Consider the following 24085-nt stretch of genomic DNA (forward strand, 5'->3'; position numbering starts at 1 on the left):
GAAACGTTTTTACTGAGTTAATATAAGGAAAAGTTCAAGTTAATGTTGTTATTCTTTCAACATGCATCACTGGATTACATGACCTCTGCTACTCCTGTCTCTAGTTTCAGCACTTTTTAAATCATGATGGGCAGCCCAGGACAGAATCGGCAAATGGTAACTCCCACCCTTTGCAAAGTTTCAGATGAATGTCACAGAGGGTAGAGTCAAAATCAAGGCCCCAGTGAGAATTGAACTCACGACCCCTGGTTTACAAGACCAGTGCTCTAACCACTGAGCTATGGAGCCATACGGCAAGGTATGAAGAATTGGAATGCTATAAAGATCACACCCATCATACAGTTAAAAAAAGAGACACACCTAAGTAACCAAACATGCAGGTTTCCCAGTCTGGCTCCTACAGTAAATGCAGATTCCTTGACATCCTTTGTTATACATTTAATGACAAACTCTCCCAGGTCTATGTGACCCACAGGCAGGTCTGGTATAGTGGTCCACATTCTTCAGAATTCTCCTTTAATAGTCTCCTCTCCTTCATGACCATCCATTTTGTTATTTTTAGGGGTAGATCAGCTTTAATACTGCAGATGGATTGTGTGTCCTTTCAATGTAACTGTCTGCATCATTTCCAATCCCCCATACATTTTTTTTACAAACATTCCATTGTATTATTTTCCCTTAACCCTACCACCCCTCCCCTAATTGGATTCAATTAATGGACATCAATACTTAGACTTCTACTTCTAGCTTATACATACTATAAACATATTAGGGACACAGTATATTTTACATTAGTCATATTTTTATATTTTTAATTTTAGTCCCACCCTTCAGCTACCCTCAACCCCTCTCACCAATCTCTGAAAACCATCCAACTTTATAAGGGTACACTTATCATAGTTCAGTTGTATTCCAGAGAGGTTAGAGAAATGATCTAGATTGTCTATGAGTCTCTGCAGCGATCCAAATGGTGGTTTTAAAAGAAAGCATAAGTCCTCAGCGTACAATGACACCTTTGTTTTTAAGCCCCGGATTTCTATCCCCTTGATTTTATTGTTGGTTCTGATTTTAATAGCTAACATTTTGATGGCCATGATGAATAGATATGTCGACAGTGGACAACCTTGTTTCACTCCTCTTGACAGTAATACCCTCTTCCGACAACATCCGATGAAATTGGAGAGCGCCAAATTCAATTGACAAAGTCATAATATTAAACATTCATGAAGATAGAAGTGTCTCATATCATTTAAAAGCTTAACTTCTTGTTAATCCAAATGCGTTGCCAGATTTCAAAAAGGCTTTACGGCGGAAGCATACCATGTGATTATCTGAGGACAGCGCCCCACATCAAAATATTTTTTCAACCAGCACAGGCTTCACAGAATTGAAAATGGTGATTAAATAAATCACTTACCTGTTTGCAATCCCAAGGATCCCAGCTACACAATGAATGTTCGTTTTGTTTGATAAATTCCTTCTTTATATCCAAAAAAGTTAGTTTAGTTGGAGCCATTGATTTCAGTAATCCACTCCTTCAACATGCATACAAAGGAATCCAAAAAGCTACCGGTAAACTTTGTTCATACAAGTCAAACAATGTTCTATTCAACCCTCAGGTACCCTAAGATGTAAATAAAGGATAATACTCCAGACAAAAAGAACGGTGTTCAATAGGAAAGGAAAATAACGAAGAGCGCACCCTCATTCATGCGCGCCAAAAGCCTACTTTTCCTGTTGAGCTTCCTTGGGAAAAACTACTATTACTTGTTCGTATTTCAACAAACAAGCCTGAGACCCTGTATAAAGACTGTTGACATCTAGTGGAATCCATAGGTACTGCAATCTGGGAGGAATTTTTATATACAGACCCATAGACTTGCATTGGAAAGGCCTCTTAGCGCCAAAAAATACAACTATTTCTGGATGGATTTTCCTTGGGTTTTCGCCTGCCATATCAATTCTGTTATACTCACAGACATTATTTTAACAGTTCAGAAACTTCAAAGTGTTTTCCATCAAATTCTACCAATTATATGCATTTCCTAGCTTCTGGTCCTGAGTAACAGGCAGTTTACTTTGGGCACGTCAGTCAGGCATTCAGAATACTGCCCTTCAGAAGTTTTAATACTTTCTCAGAAGTAGCCATTATTTACTATACTGAACAAAAAAATATATGCAACACGCAACAATTGAAACGTTTTTACTGAGTTAATATAAGGAAAAGTTCAAGTTAATGTTGTTATTCTTTCAACATGCATCACTGGATTACATGACCTCTGCTACTCCTGTCTCTAGTTTCAGCACTTTTTAAATCATGATGGGCAGCCCAGGACAGAATCGGCAAATGGTAACTCCCACCCTTTGCAAAGTTTCAGATGAATGTCACAGAGGGTAGAGTCAAAATCAAGGCCCCAGTGAGAATTGAACTCACGACCCCTGGTTTACAAGACCAGTGCTCTAACCACTGAGCTATGGAGCCATACGGCAAGGTATGAAGAATTGGAATGCTATAAAGATCACACCCGTCATACAGTTAAAAAAAGAGACACACCTAAGTAACCAAACATGCAGGTTTCCCAGTCTGGCTCCTACAGTAAATGCAGATTCCTTGACATCCTTTGTTATACATTTAATGACAAACTCTCCCAGGTCTATGTGACCCACAGGCAGGTCTGGTATAGTGGTCCACATTCTTCAGAATTCTCCTTTAATAGTCTCCTCTCCTTCATGACCATCCATTTTGTTATTTTTAGGGGTAGATCAGCTTTAATACTGCAGATGGATTGTGTGTCCTTTCAATGTAACTGTCTGCATCATTTCCAATCCCCCATACATTTTTTTTACAAACATTCCATTGTATTATTTTCCCTTAACCCTACCACCCCTCCCCTAATTGGATTCAATTAATGGACATCAATACTTAGACTTCTACTTCTAGCTTATACATACTATAAACATATTAGGGACACAGTATATTTTACATTAGTCATATTTTTATATTTTTAATTTTAGTCCCACCCTTCAGCTACCCTCAACCCCTCTCACCAATCTCTGAAAACCATCCAACTTTATAAGGGTACACTTATCATAGTTCAGTTGTATTCCAGAGAGGTTAGAGAAATGATCTAGATTGTCTATGAGTCTCTGCAGCGATCCAAATGGTGGTTTTAAAAGAAAGCATAAGTCCTCAGCGTACAATGACACCTTTGTTTTTAAGCCCCGGATTTCTATCCCCTTGATTTTATTGTTGGTTCTGATTTTAATAGCTAACATTTTGATGGCCATGATGAATAGATATGTCGACAGTGGACAACCTTGTTTCACTCCTCTTGACAGTAATACCCTCTTCCGACAACATCCGATGAAATTGGAGCGCGCCAAATTCAATTGACAAAGTCATAATATTAAACATTCATGAAGATAGAAGTGTCTCATATCATTTAAAAGCTTAACTTCTTGTTAATCCAAATGCGTTGCCAGATTTCAAAAAGGCTTTACGGTGGAAGCATACCATGTGATTATCTGAGGACAGCGCCCCACATCAAAATATTTTTTCAACCAGCACAGGCTTCACAGAATTGAAAATGGTGATTAAATAAATCACTTACCTGTTTGCAATCCCAAGGATCCCAGCTACACAATGAATGTTCGTTTTGTTTGATAAATTCCTTCTTTATATCCAATAAAGTTAGTTTAGTTGGAGCCATTGATTTCAGTAATCCACTCCTTCAACATGCATACAAAGGAATCCAAAAAGCTACCGGTAAACTTTGTTCATACAAGTCAAACAATGTTCTATTCAACCCTCAGGTACCCTAAGATGTAAATAAAGGATAATACTCCAGACAGAAAGAACGGTGTTCAATAGGAAAGGAAAATAACGAAGAGCGCACCCTCATTCATGCGCGCCAAAAGCCTACTTTTCCTGTTGAGCTTCCTTGGGAAAAACTACTATTACTTGTTCGTATTTCAACAAACAAGCCTGAAACCCTGTACAAAAGACTGTTGACATCTAGTGGAATCCATAGGTACTGCAATCTGGGAGGAATTTTTATATACAGACCCATAGACTTGCATTGGAAAGGCCTCTTAGCGCCAAAAAATAAAACTATTTCTGGATGGATTTTCCTTGGGTTTTCGCCTGCCATATCAATTCTGTTATACTCACAGACATTATTTTAACAGTTTAGAAACTTCAAAGTGTTTTCCATCAAATTCTACCAATTATATGCATTTCCTAGCTTCTGGTCCTGAGTAACAGGCAGTTTACTTTGGGCACGTCAGTCAGGTAGAAATTCAGAATACTGCCCTTCAGAAGTTTTAATACTTTCTCAGAAGTAGCCATTATTTACTATACTGAACAAAAAAATATGAAACGTTTTTACTGAGTTACAGTTAATATAAGGAAATGTTCAAGTTAATGTTGTTATTCTTTCAACATGCATCACATGACCTCTGCTACTCCTGTCTCTAGTTTCAGCACTTTTTAAATCATGATGGGCAGCCCAGGACAGAATCGGCAAATGGTAACTCCCACCCTTTGCAGCACTGTGTAAAGTTTCAGATGAATGTCACAGAGTCAAAAGCAAGGCCCCAGTGAGAATTGAACTCACGACCCCTGGTTTACAAGACCAGTGCTCTAACCACTGAGCTATAGAGCCATACGGCAAAGTATGAAGATTTGGAATGCTATAAAGATCACACCCGTCATACAGTTAAAAAAAGAGACACACCTAAGTAACCAAACATGCAGGTTTCCCAGTCTGGCTCCTACAGTAAATGCAGATTCCTTGACATCCTTTGTTATGCATTTAATGACAAATTCTCCCAGGTCTATGTGACCCACAGGCAGGTCTGGTCTAGTGGTCCACATTCTTCAGAATTCTCCTTTAATAGTCTCCTCTCCTCCTTTCCTTGTCTCCTCTCCTTCATGACCATCCATTTTGTTATTTTTAGGGGTAGATCAGCTTTAATACTGCAGATAGATTGTGTGTCCTTTCAATCTAACTGTCTGCATAATTTCCAATCCCCCATACAATTTTTTTTACAAACATTCCATTGTATTATTTTCCCTTAACCCTACCACCTCTCCCCTAATTGGAGTAAATTAATGGACATCAATACTTAGGCTTCTACTTCTAGCTCATGCATACTATAAACATATTAGGGACACAGTATATTTTACATTAGTCATATTTGTATATTTTTAATTTTAGTCCCACCCTTCAGCTACCCTCAACCCCTCCCACCAATCTCTGAAAACCATCCAACTTTATAAGGGTACACTTATCATAGTTCAGTTGTATTCTAGAGAGGTTAGAGAAATGATCTAGATTGTCTATGAGCCTCTGCAGCGATCCAAATTGTGGTTTTAAAAGAAAGCATAAGTCCTCAGCGTACAATGACACCTTTGTTTTTAAGCCCCAGATTTCTATCCCCTTGATTTTATTGTTGGTTCTGATTTTAATAGCTAACATTTGGATGGCCATGATGAATAGATATGTCGACAGTGGACAACCTTGTTTCACTCCTCTTGACAGTAATACCCTCTTCCGACAACATCCGATGAAATTGGAGAGCGCCAAATTCAATTGACAAAGTCATAATATTAAACATTCATGAAGATAGAAGTGTCTCATATCATTTAAAAGCTTAACTTCTTGTTAATCCAAATGCGTTGCCAGATTTCAAAAAGGCTTTACGGCGGAAGCATACCATGTGATTATCTGAGGACAGCGCCCCACATCAAAATATTTTTTCAACCAGCACAGGCTTCACAGAATTGAAAATAACGATTAAATTAATCACTTACCTTTGAAGATCTTCCTCTGTTTGCAATCCCAAGGATCCCAGCTACACAATGAATGTTCGTTTTGTTTGATAAAGTCCTTCTTTATATCCCAAAAAGTTAGTTTAGTTGGAGCCATTGATTTCAGTAATCCACTCCTTCAACATGCATACAAAGGAATCCAAAAAGCTACCGGTAAACTTTGTTCATACAAGTCAAACAATGTTCTATTCAACCCTCAGGTACCCTAAGATGTAAATAAAGGATAATACTCCAGACAGAAAGAACGGTGTTCAATAGGAAAGGAAAATAACGAAGAGCGCACCCTCATTCATGCGCGCCAAAAGCCTACTTTTCCTGTTGAGCTTCCTTGGGAAAAACTACTATTACTTGTTCGTATTTCAACAAACAAGCCTGAAACCCTGTATAAAGACTGTTGACATCTAGTGGAATCAATAGGCACTGCAATCTGGGAGGAATTTTTATATACAGACCCATAGACTTGCATTGGAAAGGCCTCTTAGCGCCAAAAAATAAAACTATTTCTGGATGGATTTTCCTTGGGTTTTCGCCTGCCATACCTAAGTAACCAAACATGCAGGTTTCCCAGTCTGGCTCCTACAGTAAATGCAGATTCCTTGACATCCTTTGTTATACATTTAATGACAAACTCTCCCAGGTCTATGTGACCCACAGGCAGGTCTGGTATAGTGGTCCACATTCTTCAGAATTCTCCTTTAATAGTCTCCTCTCCTTCATGACCATCCATTTTGTTATTTTTAGGGGTAGATCAGCTTTAATACTGCAGATGGATTGTGTGTCCTTTCAATGTAACTGTCTGCATCATTTCCAATCCCCCATACATTTTTTTTACAAACATTCCATTGTATTATTTTCCCTTAACCCTACCACCCCTCCCCTAATTGGATTCAATTAATGGACATCAATACTTAGACTTCTACTTCTAGCTTATACATACTATAAACATATTAGGGACACAGTATATTTTACATTAGTCATATTTTTATATTTTTAATTTTAGTCCCACCCTTCAGCTACCCTCAACCCCTCTCACCAATCTCTGAAAACCATCCAACTTTATAAGGGTACACTTATCATAGTTCAGTTGTATTCCAGAGAGGTTAGAGAAATGATCTAGATTGTCTATGAGTCTCTGCAGCGATCCAAATGGTGGTTTTAAAAGAAAGCATAAGTCCTCAGCGTACAATGACACCTTTGTTTTTAAGCCCCGGATTTCTATCCCCTTGATTTTATTGTTGGTTCTGATTTTAATAGCTAACATTTTGATGGCCATGATGAATAGATATGTCGACAGTGGACAACCTTGTTTCACTCCTCTTGACAGTAATACCCTCTTCCGACAACATCCGATGAAATTGGAGAGCGCCAAATTCAATTGACAAAGTCATAATATTAAACATTCATGAAGATAGAAGTGTCTCATATCATTTAAAAGCTTAACTTCTTGTTAATCCAAATGCGTTGCCAGATTTCAAAAAGGCTTTACGGCGGAAGCATACCATGTGATTATCTGAGGACAGCGCCCCACATCAAAATATTTTTTCAACCAGCACAGGCTTCACAGAATTGAAAATGGTGATTAAATAAATCACTTACCTGTTTGCAATCCCAAGGATCCCAGCTACACAATGAATGTTCGTTTTGTTTGATAAATTCCTTCTTTATATCCAATAAAGTTAGTTTAGTTGGAGCCATTGATTTCAGTAATCCACTCCTTCAACATGCATACAAAGGAATCCAAAAAGCTACCGGTAAACTTTGTTCATACAAGTCAAACAATGTTCTATTCAACCCTCAGGTACCCTAAGATGTAAATAAAGGATAATACTCCAGACAGAAAGAACGGTGTTCAATAGGAAAGGAAAATAACGAAGAGCGCACCCTCATTCATGCGCGCCAAAAGCCTACTTTTCCTGTTGAGCTTCCTTGGGAAAAACTACTATTACTTGTTCGTATTTCAACAAACAAGCCTGAGACCCTGTATAAAGACTGTTGACATCTAGTGGAATCCATAGGTACTGCAATCTGGGAGGAATTTTTATATACAGACCCATAGACTTGCATTGGAAAGGCCTCTTAGCGCCAAAAAATACAACTATTTCTGGATGGATTTTCCTTGGGTTTTCGCCTGCCATATCAATTCTGTTATACTCACAGACATTATTTTAACAGTTCAGAAACTTCAAAGTGTTTTCCATCAAATTCTACCAATTATATGCATTTCCTAGCTTCTGGTCCTGAGTAACAGGCAGTTTACTTTGGGCACGTCAGTCAGGCATTCAGAATACTGCCCTTCAGAAGTTTTAATACTTTCTCAGAAGTAGCCATTATTTACTATACTGAACAAAAAAATATATGCAACACGCAACAATTGAAACGTTTTTACTGAGTTAATATAAGGAAAAGTTCAAGTTAATGTTGTTATTCTTTCAACATGCATCACTGGATTACATGACCTCTGCTACTCCTGTCTCTAGTTTCAGCACTTTTTAAATCATGATGGGCAGCCCAGGACAGAATCGGCAAATGGTAACTCCCACCCTTTGCAAAGTTTCAGATGAATGTCACAGAGGGTAGAGTCAAAATCAAGGCCCCAGTGAGAATTGAACTCACGACCCCTGGTTTACAAGACCAGTGCTCTAACCACTGAGCTATGGAGCCATACGGCAAGGTATGAAGAATTGGAATGCTATAAAGATCACACCCGTCATACAGTTAAAAAAAGAGACACACCTAAGTAACCAAACATGCAGGTTTCCCAGTCTGGCTCCTACAGTAAATGCAGATTCCTTGACATCCTTTGTTATACATTTAATGACAAACTCTCCCAGGTCTATGTGACCCACAGGCAGGTCTGGTATAGTGGTCCACATTCTTCAGAATTCTCCTTTAATAGTCTCCTCTCCTTCATGACCATCCATTTTGTTATTTTTAGGGGTAGATCAGCTTTAATACTGCAGATGGATTGTGTGTCCTTTCAATGTAACTGTCTGCATCATTTCCAATCCCCCATACATTTTTTTTACAAACATTCCATTGTATTATTTTCCCTTAACCCTACCACCCCTCCCCTAATTGGATTCAATTAATGGACATCAATACTTAGACTTCTACTTCTAGCTTATACATACTATAAACATATTAGGGACACAGTATATTTTACATTAGTCATATTTTTATATTTTTAATTTTAGTCCCACCCTTCAGCTACCCTCAACCCCTCTCACCAATCTCTGAAAACCATCCAACTTTATAAGGGTACACTTATCATAGTTCAGTTGTATTCCAGAGAGGTTAGAGAAATGATCTAGATTGTCTATGAGTCTCTGCAGCGATCCAAATGGTGGTTTTAAAAGAAAGCATAAGTCCTCAGCGTACAATGACACCTTTGTTTTTAAGCCCCGGATTTCTATCCCCTTGATTTTATTGTTGGTTCTGATTTTAATAGCTAACATTTTGATGGCCATGATGAATAGATATGTCGACAGTGGACAACCTTGTTTCACTCCTCTTGACAGTAATACCCTCTTCCGACAACATCCGATGAAATTGGAGCGCGCCAAATTCAATTGACAAAGTCATAATATTAAACATTCATGAAGATAGAAGTGTCTCATATCATTTAAAAGCTTAACTTCTTGTTAATCCAAATGCGTTGCCAGATTTCAAAAAGGCTTTACGGTGGAAGCATACCATGTGATTATCTGAGGACAGCGCCCCACATCAAAATATTTTTTCAACCAGCACAGGCTTCACAGAATTGAAAATGGTGATTAAATAAATCACTTACCTGTTTGCAATCCCAAGGATCCCAGCTACACAATGAATGTTCGTTTTGTTTGATAAATTCCTTCTTTATATCCAATAAAGTTAGTTTAGTTGGAGCCATTGATTTCAGTAATCCACTCCTTCAACATGCATACAAAGGAATCCAAAAAGCTACCGGTAAACTTTGTTCATACAAGTCAAACAATGTTCTATTCAACCCTCAGGTACCCTAAGATGTAAATAAAGGATAATACTCCAGACAGAAAGAACGGTGTTCAATAGGAAAGGAAAATAACGAAGAGCGCACCCTCATTCATGCGCGCCAAAAGCCTACTTTTCCTGTTGAGCTTCCTTGGGAAAAACTACTATTACTTGTTCGTATTTCAACAAACAAGCCTGAAACCCTGTACAAAAGACTGTTGACATCTAGTGGAATCCATAGGTACTGCAATCTGGGAGGAATTTTTATATACAGACCCATAGACTTGCATTGGAAAGGCCTCTTAGCGCCAAAAAATAAAACTATTTCTGGATGGATTTTCCTTGGGTTTTCGCCTGCCATATCAATTCTGTTATACTCACAGACATTATTTTAACAGTTTAGAAACTTCAAAGTGTTTTCCATCAAATTCTACCAATTATATGCATTTCCTAGCTTCTGGTCCTGAGTAACAGGCAGTTTACTTTGGGCACGTCAGTCAGGTAGAAATTCAGAATACTGCCCTTCAGAAGTTTTAATACTTTCTCAGAAGTAGCCATTATTTACTATACTGAACAAAAAAATATGAAACGTTTTTACTGAGTTACAGTTAATATAAGGAAATGTTCAAGTTAATGTTGTTATTCTTTCAACATGCATCACATGACCTCTGCTACTCCTGTCTCTAGTTTCAGCACTTTTTAAATCATGATGGGCAGCCCAGGACAGAATCGGCAAATGGTAACTCCCACCCTTTGCAGCACTGTGTAAAGTTTCAGATGAATGTCACAGAGTCAAAAGCAAGGCCCCAGTGAGAATTGAACTCACGACCCCTGGTTTACAAGACCAGTGCTCTAACCACTGAGCTATAGAGCCATACGGCAAAGTATGAAGATTTGGAATGCTATAAAGATCACACCCGTCATACAGTTAAAAAAAGAGACACACCTAAGTAACCAAACATGCAGGTTTCCCAGTCTGGCTCCTACAGTAAATGCAGATTCCTTGACATCCTTTGTTATGCATTTAATGACAAATTCTCCCAGGTCTATGTGACCCACAGGCAGGTCTGGTCTAGTGGTCCACATTCTTCAGAATTCTCCTTTAATAGTCTCCTCTCCTCCTTTCCTTGTCTCCTCTCCTTCATGACCATCCATTTTGTTATTTTTAGGGGTAGATCAGCTTTAATACTGCAGATAGATTGTGTGTCCTTTCAATCTAACTGTCTGCATAATTTCCAATCCCCCATACAATTTTTTTTACAAACATTCCATTGTATTATTTTCCCTTAACCCTACCACCTCTCCCCTAATTGGAGTAAATTAATGGACATCAATACTTAGGCTTCTACTTCTAGCTCATGCATACTATAAACATATTAGGGACACAGTATATTTTACATTAGTCATATTTGTATATTTTTAATTTTAGTCCCACCCTTCAGCTACCCTCAACCCCTCCCACCAATCTCTGAAAACCATCCAACTTTATAAGGGTACACTTATCATAGTTCAGTTGTATTCTAGAGAGGTTAGAGAAATGATCTAGATTGTCTATGAGCCTCTGCAGCGATCCAAATTGTGGTTTTAAAAGAAAGCATAAGTCCTCAGCGTACAATGACACCTTTGTTTTTAAGCCCCAGATTTCTATCCCCTTGATTTTATTGTTGGTTCTGATTTTAATAGCTAACATTTGGATGGCCATGATGAATAGATATGTCGACAGTGGACAACCTTGTTTCACTCCTCTTGACAGTAATACCCTCTTCCGACAACATCCGATGAAATTGGAGAGCGCCAAATTCAATTGACAAAGTCATAATATTAAACATTCATGAAGATAGAAGTGTCTCATATCATTTAAAAGCTTAACTTCTTGTTAATCCAAATGCGTTGCCAGATTTCAAAAAGGCTTTACGGCGGAAGCATACCATGTGATTATCTGAGGACAGCGCCCCACATCAAAATATTTTTTCAACCAGCACAGGCTTCACAGAATTGAAAATAATGATTAAATTAATCACTTACCTTTGAAGATCTTCCTCTGTTTGCAATCCCAAGGATCCCAGCTACACAATGAATGTTCGTTTTGTTTGATAAAGTCCTTCTTTATATCCCAAAAAGTTAGTTTAGTTGGAGCCATTGATTTCAGTAATCCACTCCTTCAACATGCATACAAAGGAATCCAAAAAGCTACCGGTAAACTTTGTTCATACAAGTCAAACAATGTTCTATTCAACCCTCAGGTACCCTAAGATGTAAATAAAGGATAATACTCCAGACAGAAAGAACGGTGTTCAATAGGAAAGGAAAATAACGAAGAGCGCACCCTCATTCATGCGCGCCAAAAGCCTACTTTTCCTGTTGAGCTTCCTTGGGAAAAACTACTATTACTTGTTCGTATTTCAACAAACAAGCCTGAAACCCTGTATAAAGACTGTTGACATCTAGTGGAATCAATAGGCACTGCAATCTGGGAGGAATTTTTATATACAGACCCATAGACTTGCATTGGAAAGGCCTCTTAGCGCCAAAAAATAAAACTATTTCTGGATGGATTTTCCTTGGGTTTTCGCCTGCCATATCAATTCTGTTATACTCACAGACATTATTTTAACAGTTTAGAAACTTCAAAGTGTTTTCCATCAAATTCTACCAATTATATGCATTTCCTAGCTTCTGGGCCTGAGTAACAGGCAGTTTACTTTGGGCACGTCAGTCAGGTAGAAATTCAGAATACTGCCCTTCAGAAGTTTTAATACTTTCTCAGAAGTAGCCATTATTTACTATACTGAACAAAAAAATATGAAACGTTTTTACTGAGTTACAGTTAATATAAGGAAATGTTCAAGTTAATGTTGTTATTCTTTCAACATGCATCACATGACCTCTGCTACTCCTGTCTCTAGTTTCAGCACTTTTTAAATCATGATGGGCAGCCCAGGACAGAATCGGCAAATGGTAACTCCCACCCTTTGCAGCACTGTGTAAAGTTTCAGATGAATGTCACAGAGGGTAGAGTCAAAAGCAAGGCCCCAGTGAGAATTGAACTCACGACCCCTGGTTTACAAGACCAGTGCTCTAACCACTGAGCTATGGAGCCATACGGCAAGGCATGAAGATTTGGAATGCTATAAAGATCACACCCGTCATACAGTTAAAAAAAGAGACACACCTAAGTAACCAAACATGCAGGTTTCCCAGTCTGGCTCCTACAGTAAATGCAGATTCCTTGACATCCTTTGTTATGCATTTAATGACAAATTCTCCCAGGTCTATGTGACCCACAGGCAGGTCTGGTCTAGTGGTCCACATTCTTCAGAATTCTCCTTTAATAGTCTCCTCTCCTCCTTTCCTTGTCTCCTCTCCTTCATGACCATCCATTTTGTTATTTTTAGGGGTAGATCAGCTTTAATACTGCAGATAGATTGTGTGTCCTTTCAATCTAACTGTCTGCATCATTTCCAATCCCCCATACAATTTTTTTTACAAACATTCCATTGTATTATTTTCCCTTAACCCTACCACCCCTCCCCTAATTGGAGTAAATTAATGGACATCAATACTTAGGCTTCTACTTCTAGCTCATGCATACTATAAACATATTAGGGACACAGTATATTTTACATTAGTCATATTTGTATATTTTTAATTTTAGTCCCACCCTTCAGCTACCCTCAACCCCTCCCACCAATCTCTGAAAACCATCCAACTTTATAAGGGTACACTTATCATAGTTCAGTTGTATTCTAGAGAGGTTAGAGAAATGATCTAGATTGTCTATGAGCCTCTGCAGCGATCCAAATGGTGGTTTTAAAAGAAAGCATAAGTCCTCAGCGTACAATGACACCTTTGTTTTTAAGCCCCGGATTTCTATCCCCTTGATTTTATTGTTGGTTCTGATTTTAATAGCTAACATTTGGATGGCCATGATGAATAGATATGTCGACAGTGGACAACCTTGTTTCACTCCTCTTGACAGTAATACCCTCTTCCGACAACATCCGGTGAAATTGGAGAGCGCCAAATTCAATTGACAAAGTCATATGCCAGGAGTTCCTCTAGAGGAACACCTCCCCCCCGTTCAGCTCAAACCGTGGCGCATGGAACGCAAAAATATTCTTAGAAATATTTAACCTCCACACATTAACAAGTCCAATAGCTCAAATGAAAGATAAACACCTTGTTCATCTACCCAGCATGTCAGATTTTTTAAATGTTTTACGGCGAAAACACACCACATATTTATATTAGACCACCACCGAAACCAAGACAAGCGGCAGCCATTTTGTCCCAGAAAATATAAAATTATAAAAGCAGGATTAAAATATAAATCGCTCACTAACCTTTTGAAAATCTTCATCAGATGACAGTAATAGGTCATGTTACACAGTACATTTTTTTTTTTCAATAATATGCCATATATATCCATAAATGTCCATTTACAATGTGCTCATGTTCAGAAATTACTCAAAAATGCCCGCAGGAAATCTAGGTAGCTCGGCAAGATAACGTAAATAGACATCATAAACTTTGGCTAAATATACATGTTCTACATATAGTTAGAAAGATACACTGCTTCTTTATGCAACCGCTGTGGTACATTTATTTTTAACGTTACAGAAATCGCACACTATTCCATATGCTGAGACGGCGCTCAGATATAAGCTACATTTCTCCGTAATGTTGGAGTCAACAGAAACACAGATTTAAGCATAAATATTCCCTTACCTTCGATGGTCTTCGTTCAGAATGTTCTGGAAGGGTTCATACTTACCCAATACATCGTTTGGTTTCAAGTCTTGCGTCTTTGTATTAGCTACAGCTAATAACATCAGCTGAAATGCACCCAAAATGTCCTCTGGTCCGGAAACGTTGCGCATCAAAACTTCAAAATTACATATTATATGTCGACTAAACAGGTCAAACTAAGTGCAGAAGCAAGCTTTATGATGTTTTTAACACACAAAACAAATTTCAATTCAACCGGGCATCGTTTGCTCTTCCCAGGAGTGCTGGAACAAAGGAATGGCTGTGACCAATTCGCGCCCTAACGCACAGGTTTTTTTCTCGCGGCACTTACTCAAATCACTCCCATAGGGCCAATTCTCGCGCGATTTGAACGATTGAACGCTCTACAGAAAGAGGACATCTAGTGGAAGAGATGGAAAGTGTCCCCAGATCCATAAGTGGTCGGGAAGGGTGGGGGCGATGACGTCAAAGTTGCTCCAACTTTCATGACCACAAAAACTAGTTTGTAAGAATGCATGCCCTGTGAGTTATGCTATACTTACAGACATAATTCCAACGGTTTTAGAAGCTTTAGAGTGTTTTCTATCCAATAATAATTATTATATGCATATATTAGCAATTTTTGACAATTTTTTTTTCAGTTTACTAGGGGTACCCAATTTCTCCAAAGGGGGCGTAAATCTGCCATGCCCTCAAAGAGTTAAACATTCATGAAGATAGAAGTGTCTCATATCATTTAAAAGTTTAACTTCTTGTTAATCTAAATGCGTTGCCAGAGTTCAAAAAGGCTTTACGGCGGAAGCATACCATGTGATTATCTGAGGACAGCGCCCCACATCAAAATATTTTTTCAACCAGCACAGGCTTCACAGAATTGAAAATAACGATTAAATAAATCACTTACCTTTGAAGATCTTCCTCTGTTTGCAATCCCAAGGATCCCAGCTACACAATGAATGTTCGTTTTGTTTGATAAAGTCCTTCTTTATATCCCAAAAAGTTAGTTTAGTTGGAGCCATTGATTTCAGTAATCCACTCCTTCAACATGCATACAAAGGAATCCAAAAAGCTACCGGTAAACTTTGTTCATACAAGTCAAACAATGTTCTATTCAACCCTCAGGTACCCTAAGATGTAAATAAAGGATAATACTCCAGACAGAAAGAACGGTGTTCAATAGGAAAGGAAAATAACGAAGAGCGCACCCTCATTCATGCGCGCCAAAAGCCTACTTTTCCTGTTGAGCTTCCTTGGGAAAAACTACTATTACTTGTTCGTATTTCAACAAACAAGCCTGAAACCCTGTATAAAGACTTTTGACATCTAGTGGAATCCATAGGCACTGCAATCTGGGAGGAATTTTTATATACAGACCCATAGACTTGCATTGGAAAGGCCTCTTAGCGCCAAAAAATAAAACTATTTCTGGATGGATTTTCCTTGGATTTTCGCCTGCCATATCAATTCTGGTATACTCACAGACATTATTTTAACAGTTTAGAAACTTCAAAGTGTTTTCCATCAAATTCTACCAATTATATGCATTTCCTAGCTTCTGGGCAAGAGTAACAGGCAGTTTACTTTGGGCACGTCAGTCAGGTAGAAATTCAGAATACTGCCCTTCAGAAGTTTTAATACTTTCTCAGAAGTAGCCATTATTTACTATACTGAACAAAAAAATATGAAACGTTTTTACTGAGTTACAGTTAATATAAGGAAATGTTCAAGTTAATGTTGTTATTCTTTCAACATGCATCACATGACCTCTGCTACTCCTGTCTAGTTTCAGCACTTTTTAAATCATGATGGGCAGCCCAGGACAGAATCGGCAAATGGTAACTCCCACCCTTTGCAGCACTGTGTAAAGTTTCAGATGAATGTCACAGAGGGTAGAGTCAAAAGCAAGGCCCCAGTGAGAATTGAACTCACGACCCCTGGTTTACAAGACCAGTGCTCTAACCACTGAGCTATGGAGCCATACGGTAAGGTATGAAGAATTGGAATGCTATAAAGATCACACCCGTCATACAGTTAAAAAAAGAGACACACCTAAGTAACCAAACATGCAGGTTTCCCAGTCTGGCTCCTACAGTAAATGCAGATTCCTTGACATCCTTTGTTATACATTTAATGACAAATTCTCCCAGGTCTATGTGACCCACAGGCAGGTCTGGTCTAGTGGTCCACATTCTTCAGAATTCTCCTTTAATAGTCTCCTCTCCTCCTTTCCTTGTCTCCTCTCCTTCATGACCATCCATTTTGTTATTTTTAGGGGTAGATCAGCTTTAATACTGCAGATAGATTGTGTGTCCTTTCAATCTAACTGTCTGCATCATTTCCAATCCCCCATACAATTTTTTTTACAAACATTCCATTGTATTATTTTCCCTTAACCCTACCACCCCTCCCCTAATTGGAGTAAATTAATGGACATCAATACTTAGGCTTCTACTTCTAGCTCATGCATACTATAAACATATTAGGGACACAGTATATTTTACATTAGTCATATTTTTATATTTTTAATTTTAGTCCCACCCTTCAGCTACCCTCAACCCCTCCCACCAATCTCTGAAAACCATCCAACTTTATAAGGGTACACTTATCATAGTTCAGTTGTATTCTAGAGAGGTTAGAGAAATGATCTAGATTGTCTATGAGCCTCTGCAGCGATCCAAATGGTGGTTTTAAAAGAAAGCATAAGTCCTCAGCGTACAATGACACCTTTGTTTTTAAGCCCCGGATTTCTATGCGCGCCAAAAGCCTACTTTTCCTGTTGAGCTTCCTTGGGAAAAACTACTATTACTTGTTCGTATTTCAACAAACAAGCCTGAAACCCTGTATAAAGACTGTTGACATCTAGTGGAATCCATAGGTACTGCAATCTGGGAGGAATTTTTATATACAGACCCATAGACTTGCATTGGAAAGGCCTCTTAGCGCCAAAAAATAAAACTATTTCTGGATGGATTTTCCTTGGGTTTTCGCCTGCCATATCAATTATGTTATACTCACAGACATTATTTTAACAGTTTAGAAACTTCAACGTGTTTTCCATCAAATTCTACCAATTATATGCATTTCCTAGCTTCTGGGCCTGAGTAACAGGCAGTTTACTTTGGGCACGTCAGTCAGGCAGAAATTCAGAATACTGCCCTTCAGAAGTTTTAATACTTTCTCAGAAGTAGCCATTATTTACTATACTGAACAAAAAAATATACGCAACACGCGACAATTGAAACGTTTTTACTGAGTTACACTTAATATAAGGAAAAGTTCAAGTTAATGTTGTTATTCTTTCAACATGCATCACTGGTTTACATGACCTCTGCTACTCCTGTCTCTAGTTTCAGCACTTTTTAAATCATGATGGGCAGCCCAGGAGAGAATCGTATCCTTTTTGGCAATGTCTCTTACAGTAGTAGTACCGCAGATAATTATTTTTGTAGGCGATATTGTCAGTTTGTTGTCACATTTAGATGTTTCTGCTGTATAGAGCGAGACAAATGTTAACTCCCACCCTGTGCAGCACTGTGTAAAGTTTCAGATGAATGTCACAGAGGGTAGAGTCAAAATCAAGACCCCTGGTCATATAGTCACATATTTGTATTTATTTTTAGTCCCAACCTTCAGCTACCCTCAACCCCTCCCACCAATCTCTGAAACCATTCCGTTTACTTTTTGTTAGCTGTATGTGTGAAATAAGTCCACCAGTGGTATTTGTGATATCATTAACAATTATTATACAATTGGTAAACATTTTTTAAAATCAATTAGTGTATTTGAGTTTAGCCATAAAATGCTTTATTTTTTGACTGGTTGAAATCTGTCCTTTGATCTGATGAGTCCAAATTTGAGATTTTTGGTTCCAACCGCCGTGTCTTTGTGAGATGCAGAATATGTGAACGGATTATCTCTGCACGTGTGGTTCAAACTGTGAATCATGGACCAAGAAGGAGGGTGATGGAGTGCTGCATTAGATGACCTGGACTCTTCAATTGCCCAACCTCAGTCCAATTGAGATGGTTTGGGATGAGTTGTACCACAGAGTGAAGGAAAAGCAGACAACAAGTGCTCAGCATATGTGGAAACTCCTTCAAGACTGTTGTAAAAGCCTTCCAGGTGAAGCTAATTGAGAGAATGCCAAGAGTGTGCAAAGCTGTCATCAAGTTAAAGGGTGGCTACTTTGAAGAATCTCAAATATAACATATATTTATTTTTGTTTAAGACTTTTTTGGTTACTACATGAGTACTACATATGTGTTATTTCATAGTTGTCTTCACTATTATTCCACATTGTACAAATTAGTAACAATAAAGAAAAACCCTTGAATGAGTAGGTGTGTCCATACTTTGACTGGTATTGTATTACTAATGTTTTTAATGTGGTTAATGCCATTGTGTGAAGAAAAAGGCAATTTTGCACACTGTGGACACTAGTGTTGAGTGATTAACCGAAATGTCTGTTATTTTTCGGTTTTTAAAAACTAATTGATGTCAAGTAGATTAAATTATTTTAATTCCATTTTGTTCTCTGTTTTTTTCTGGGCTCAATGCACACGTTGTGCATTTTCCTTAGAGCTAAGTTAAATCAATCCAGATCTGCATAGGCAACAGCTCTATAAGAGGTGAGATGATGACTTGGAATGAGATAATAGTCATCAAATAAAACAAATGTAATATGCACAACAACTGAAATATTTAATAAAGTAATGTCAATAAATGATGGCTAATAAGCATTAATGGGCAGTCACTACCATCATGGGACTTGTTTTAATTGTTTATTCTGTGTTATTACAGCATTTAACCCATATAATGCATAATGCATTTCATGTTTAAAATAATAATCGAAATCGTAATCGAGAAACGTGATGTATTAATAATCGAACTTAAACCGAACCGACTTCAAAAAGCAGTAATTGCTCAGTGCTAGTGGACAGTGTAGTTTTTAGTAGCAAGTAGGAATTACATCTCTGGTTAAATGGCGTTTTTCATCAGTATTGTTTCAGATCAAAAATGTTTGGGCGAGTTATTATGGTTAATTAAAAACAAATACAGACTATCATCATAAAGCAGTCAACTATTCAACACGTGTTAACTTGCGGTGGTCAGACAACCACTTCAGTGAGTCGCCTGGAGATGGCGGTCAAACCCCACAAATGATTCTGCTAGGCGCCTGTTGGGGCAGCGTCTGGTGTCGGAATAGTTAACGTGGGGCCGCCCTGGCTTCAGTGACTTTCTTTATTTTTTAAGAAAAAATAAGAACCGACTGAGCAGCAGGAGGGGTGGGATGCAGAACTGAACAGGACATACTGAAGGAGAAAATAGAGGGAACGCTAATGCTACAAAATATGGAGTCTTGCCCGATGTACATGTGTGTGGTTTACAATACATTGATGTAGCCAGTCAATATTTTATATTTATTTGATTTTTTTTGTGTGTGTGTGACATCTGCAATGACGAGGGTCGGGGTTTTGAGCAGGACCGCAGCGATTGTGCTCTGTCTTTTGGGATGCAATGTGTGGAAAGCGGTAACCAAAACCCTGCAAGATGACAACGCTCTAAAAGGTAGGTAGCTGATACAAATGGTTCACTTTATTCAAAGTACTTGTGAGATGTTATGCCCAATATGTTCGTCTTGCTAGCTAGCTACTTGTATAGCTAGCGATAACTTGGCGTTGGTGGCTTATGTGCTAACTTCAGATAGTTATCTAGCTACGTTAGTTAGCTTTTCAATTGGCTAGTTATATAACGTTCATTTGGCTGTCCTTTTCAGACACAAAACTGTATACATACGTTATCTCTCTGTGGTTGTTCATGTTTAATTTAGCCAATGTATTATATCATTTGAATGGTTTGAAGTGCTTTTGTGTCTCACAACGTGTCCTCAACTGAAACAAAAACATCTTACCTAGCTAGATAGCTAGACCTAACTGATAATGCATGTTGTTGGCAAGAGGCTAGCTAACATTAGCTAGTTAGCTAACGTTAGTTGATGCTAAGTTCTTCTGCAGCCTCTCAATTGTAATGGATGATTTTGGTGCAAGCCTTAGCTAAAACATGTTTTACTTGTCCTTATTCAGATGAGGTGGAAACGTAATTTGAGCATGTTTTTTTGATGCAATGTATCATTGTGTAATGGATTGTTTTCAGACCAGCAGTATTCCTCGATAGAGATAACGTTCTTGCATTTTGTGTATGAATTTGACCACGTATGCAGGATATTCCTCCAGACATGATTATAAGCTAGATGCTGCAGATGTGAGTGGAAGGAGGAATCTCTCACACACCACCATCTCTCATAAATGAGTGAAAGGCAGTATATGACAGGTGGCTTTTGCTTCACTGCCTCTTCCTTCACTGCCTTCCTGCCTCCTGTTGAATTGGGGGCAGTGCTGGAAATGGTTTAGGCTGGGCCCAGCGAACCTATTTGTATCATTCTGTGGTTTTATTCGTTGTTACAGACATGAGTGAAATGGCAACACACAGTAAAGCGTAGTTAGAATCACTGCAGATGTATTTCATTCATCCACTCCAAAGCGTTCTCTTTTTTAAAAGAGAAGAGTGCTTCCAAGACTAGCCGTATCTGTTTCTCTCATGTACTCACTCACTTATTCTCACACACACACTACTTTGCTTGGAGAACTGTGCGGCTCTGTTTTGCTGCTTCAGTTTTCATTCTAATTTTGTTTGTTAATCATATTGCTGTGACTGAGTGTGTGCGTGTAGTTGTGTGAGGCCCTAACCAAACAGTAATTTATTAGACTAATTTGTGTGTACTTGTCTGTCTGTAACTAAATATTAAGTGTCCCCAACTATCACGAGATGTCAACACATGACGTAGGTGCCTATTAAGTTCCTTAGAGAAAATTATTGATGCCTTCTGAGCATCTCAACTCAGTATTTTGATTGACCCCCCCACCCCTCTGTTTCTCTCTCTCTCTCTCTCTCTCTCTCTCTCTCTCTAAAAAACCTTCAGACCCTCCCTGGGGCTCTTGTTGATACTGAGGGCTTCTTCTCGTCTCTCATCTCCTCACACATAGCTAGCTATATATATGGAGGCAGACAGACGACACATAGTTAGCAACATGGATGCAGACACATAATTATAGATCCAACTCTCATTTCTGCAACCCATAATACACTACAGCTGGGAACAGGCTCACTGCAGCCAGGGCTAGAGGACAGGGTGCCAGGAAGACCAAATCATGTTGAAGTGTGTGTTTGTTTGTGTGTGTGCCTATGCATGTGACACACTGCAATGCAGCACTCTGCTTATTCTTGGGGCTTGTGCACAGAGACTACTATAACAGTGCTTTATACACACATGCACTAGCACAACACCCATATTGGTTGAGGGATTGCTGCAACAGTTTTCCACCAGATCTATCATTTTGTAATACATATATGTGTTTCTGTCAGAACGAAATCAATGATCTAATTATTGGATTAAGAGGGACTGAATAAGATCTGTGATTTTTGTTGAAGAAAGCACTTGGCAAAACACTGAATAAAGTACAGTGTATGTTCTATACCTTCAAATTGCATTTTTCTGTCACAAAATAGATATTATAGCCTAGCTATCATCGTAACAGTAGCAGTATTATTTGGAAATTCTGTACATATTTCATTGTTTAACTGATTTTTTTTTTTTTAAGGGGTGGATCAGCTTAATATTGCAGAAAGATTGTTGCTTCCATCAATGTAATTGTCTGCATCATTTCCAATCCCCCATATATTTTTGGGGTAAATGTATATCCATATGTAGTGTGGTTCGTTCTGCGTTGTGTACTTTTAATTAGGACGCTGCCACAACTGGAGGTCTGCTAGTTGAATTCTTTTTTTATTTGCCCTGCACACGAAGAGACAACACACATTATGTTAACCCTTGGCGCAGTCCAAGCTCTCAGGCACCTTGCTAGCCGAAGGTCAGGCAAAAGAGAACAATAAGGGGGTACGGAAATACAGATAACCCGCGCTGGACCAAACCAAAATATACACAACTTTTACAATCACATGTACAGTAGGGCAAAAAAGTATTTAGTCAGCCACCAATTGTGCAAGTTCTCCCACTTAAAAAGATGAGAGGCCTGTAATTTTCATCATAGGTACATTTCAACTATGACAGACAAAATGAGAGAAAAAAATCAAGAAAATCACATTGTAGGATTTTTATGAATGTATTTGCAAATTATGGTGGAAAATAAGTATTTGGTCACCTACAAACAAGCAAGATTTCTGGCTCTCACAGACGTGTAACTTCTTCGTTAAGAGGCTCCTCTGTCCTCCACTTGTTACCTGTATTAATGGCACCTGTTTGAACTTGTTATCAGTATAAAAGACACCTGTCCATAACCTCAAACAGTCACACTCCAAACTCCACTATGGCCAAGACCAAAGAGCTGTCAAAGGACACCAGAAACAAAATTGTAGACCTGCACCAGGCTGGGAAGACTGAATCTGCAATAGGTAAGCAGCTTGGGTTGAAGAAATCAACTGTGGGAGCAATTATTAGGAAATGGAAGACATACAAGACCACTGATAATCTCCCTCAATCTGGGGCTCCACGCAAGATCTCACCCCGTGGGGTCAAAATGATCACAAGAACAGTGAGTAAAAATCCCAGAATTTGGTTTAAATAATGCAAAAACAAAGTGTTGGAGAAGAAAGTAAAAGTGCAATATGTGCCATGTAAAAAAGCTAACATTTTAGTTCCTTGCTCAGAACATGAGAACATATGAAAGCTAGTGGTTCCTTTTAACATGAGTCTTCAATATTCCCAGGTAAGAAGTTTTAGGTTGTAGTTATTATAGGACTATTTCTCTCCATAGCATTTGTATTTCATATACCTTTTGACTATTTGATGTTCTAATAGGCACTTTAGTATTGCCAGTGTAACAGTATAGCTTCCGTCCCTCTCCTCGCCCATACCTGGGCTCGAACCAGAAACACATCGACAACAGCCACCCTCGAAGCATCGTTACCCATCGCTCCACAAAAGCTGCGGCCCTTGCAGAACAAAGGGAGCAACTACTTCAAGGTCTCAGAGCAACTGACGTCACTGATTGAAACACTATTAGCACGCACCCCTCTAACTAGCTAGCCATTTCACATCGGTTACACCAGCCTAATCTCGAGAGTTGATAGGCTTGAAGTCATAAACAGCTCAATGATTGAAGCACAGCGAAGAGCTGCTGGCAAGCGCACGAAAGTGCTGTTTGAATGAATGCTCACGAGCCTGCTGCTGCCTACCATCGCTCAGACTGCTCTATCAAATATCAAGTCATAGACTTAATTATAACATAACACACAGAAATACGAGCCTTTGGTCATTAATATGGTCAAATCCCGAAACTATAATTTCGAAAACAAAACGTTTATTCTTTCAGTGAAATACAGAACCGTTCCGTATTGTCATTGAAAATAAGAATGTGTTCTTAACTGACTTGCCTAGTTAAATAAAGATGTTAAAAATAAAAAAAATTGTCCACAATCGTCCAAAAATACAGATTACCGATTGTTATGAATATTTGA

At 38.5% G+C, this 24085-nt stretch overlaps 1 protein-coding gene and 7 non-coding genes across 9 annotated transcripts in view; 1 reads left to right on the forward strand and 7 right to left on the reverse strand.

Moving 5' to 3' along the window:
- Nucleotides 1-215: 215 nt before the first annotated feature.
- On the reverse strand, nt 216-288 carry trnat-ugu (transfer RNA threonine (anticodon UGU)). Its single transcript has one exon. It is a non-coding gene; the product is annotated as a tRNA-Thr (tRNA).
- Nucleotides 289-2409: 2121 nt separating this feature from the next.
- Nucleotides 2410-2482, reverse strand: trnat-ugu (transfer RNA threonine (anticodon UGU)). The gene has a single exon. It is a non-coding gene; the product is annotated as a tRNA-Thr (tRNA).
- Nucleotides 2483-4591: 2109 nt separating this feature from the next.
- trnat-ugu (transfer RNA threonine (anticodon UGU)) lies at nt 4592-4664 on the reverse strand. The gene has a single exon. It is a non-coding gene; the product is annotated as a tRNA-Thr (tRNA).
- Nucleotides 4665-8421: 3757 nt separating this feature from the next.
- Nucleotides 8422-8494, reverse strand: trnat-ugu (transfer RNA threonine (anticodon UGU)). The gene has a single exon. It is a non-coding gene; the product is annotated as a tRNA-Thr (tRNA).
- A 2109-nt stretch (nt 8495-10603) lies between these two features.
- Nucleotides 10604-10676, reverse strand: trnat-ugu (transfer RNA threonine (anticodon UGU)). Its single transcript has one exon. It is a non-coding gene; the product is annotated as a tRNA-Thr (tRNA).
- A 2153-nt stretch (nt 10677-12829) lies between these two features.
- On the reverse strand, nt 12830-12902 carry trnat-ugu (transfer RNA threonine (anticodon UGU)). Its single transcript has one exon. It is a non-coding gene; the product is annotated as a tRNA-Thr (tRNA).
- Nucleotides 12903-16455: 3553 nt separating this feature from the next.
- On the reverse strand, nt 16456-16528 carry trnat-ugu (transfer RNA threonine (anticodon UGU)). Its single transcript has one exon. It is a non-coding gene; the product is annotated as a tRNA-Thr (tRNA).
- A 3084-nt stretch (nt 16529-19612) lies between these two features.
- LOC110535768 (protein FAM171A1) overlaps nt 19613-24085 on the forward strand; it is a 39917-nt gene continuing 35444 nt past the window's right edge. The window contains exon 1 of one of the 2 annotated variants that reach the window (XM_036938812.2): nt 19613-20119. In XM_036938812.2, the coding sequence (XP_036794707.2) occupies nt 20008-20119 (112 nt within the window). In that variant the 5' untranslated portion in view covers nt 19613-20007. The remainder of the gene's footprint in view (nt 20120-24085) is intronic. The other variant, XM_090189755.1, reaches the window with a different exon arrangement.

Source organism: Oncorhynchus mykiss, chromosome 2 (assembly GCF_057628025.1).
Source record: "Oncorhynchus mykiss isolate SJ-2025 chromosome 2, ASM5762802v1, whole genome shotgun sequence".
In the NCBI taxonomy this organism is placed as follows: Eukaryota; Metazoa; Chordata; class Actinopteri; order Salmoniformes; family Salmonidae; genus Oncorhynchus; species Oncorhynchus mykiss.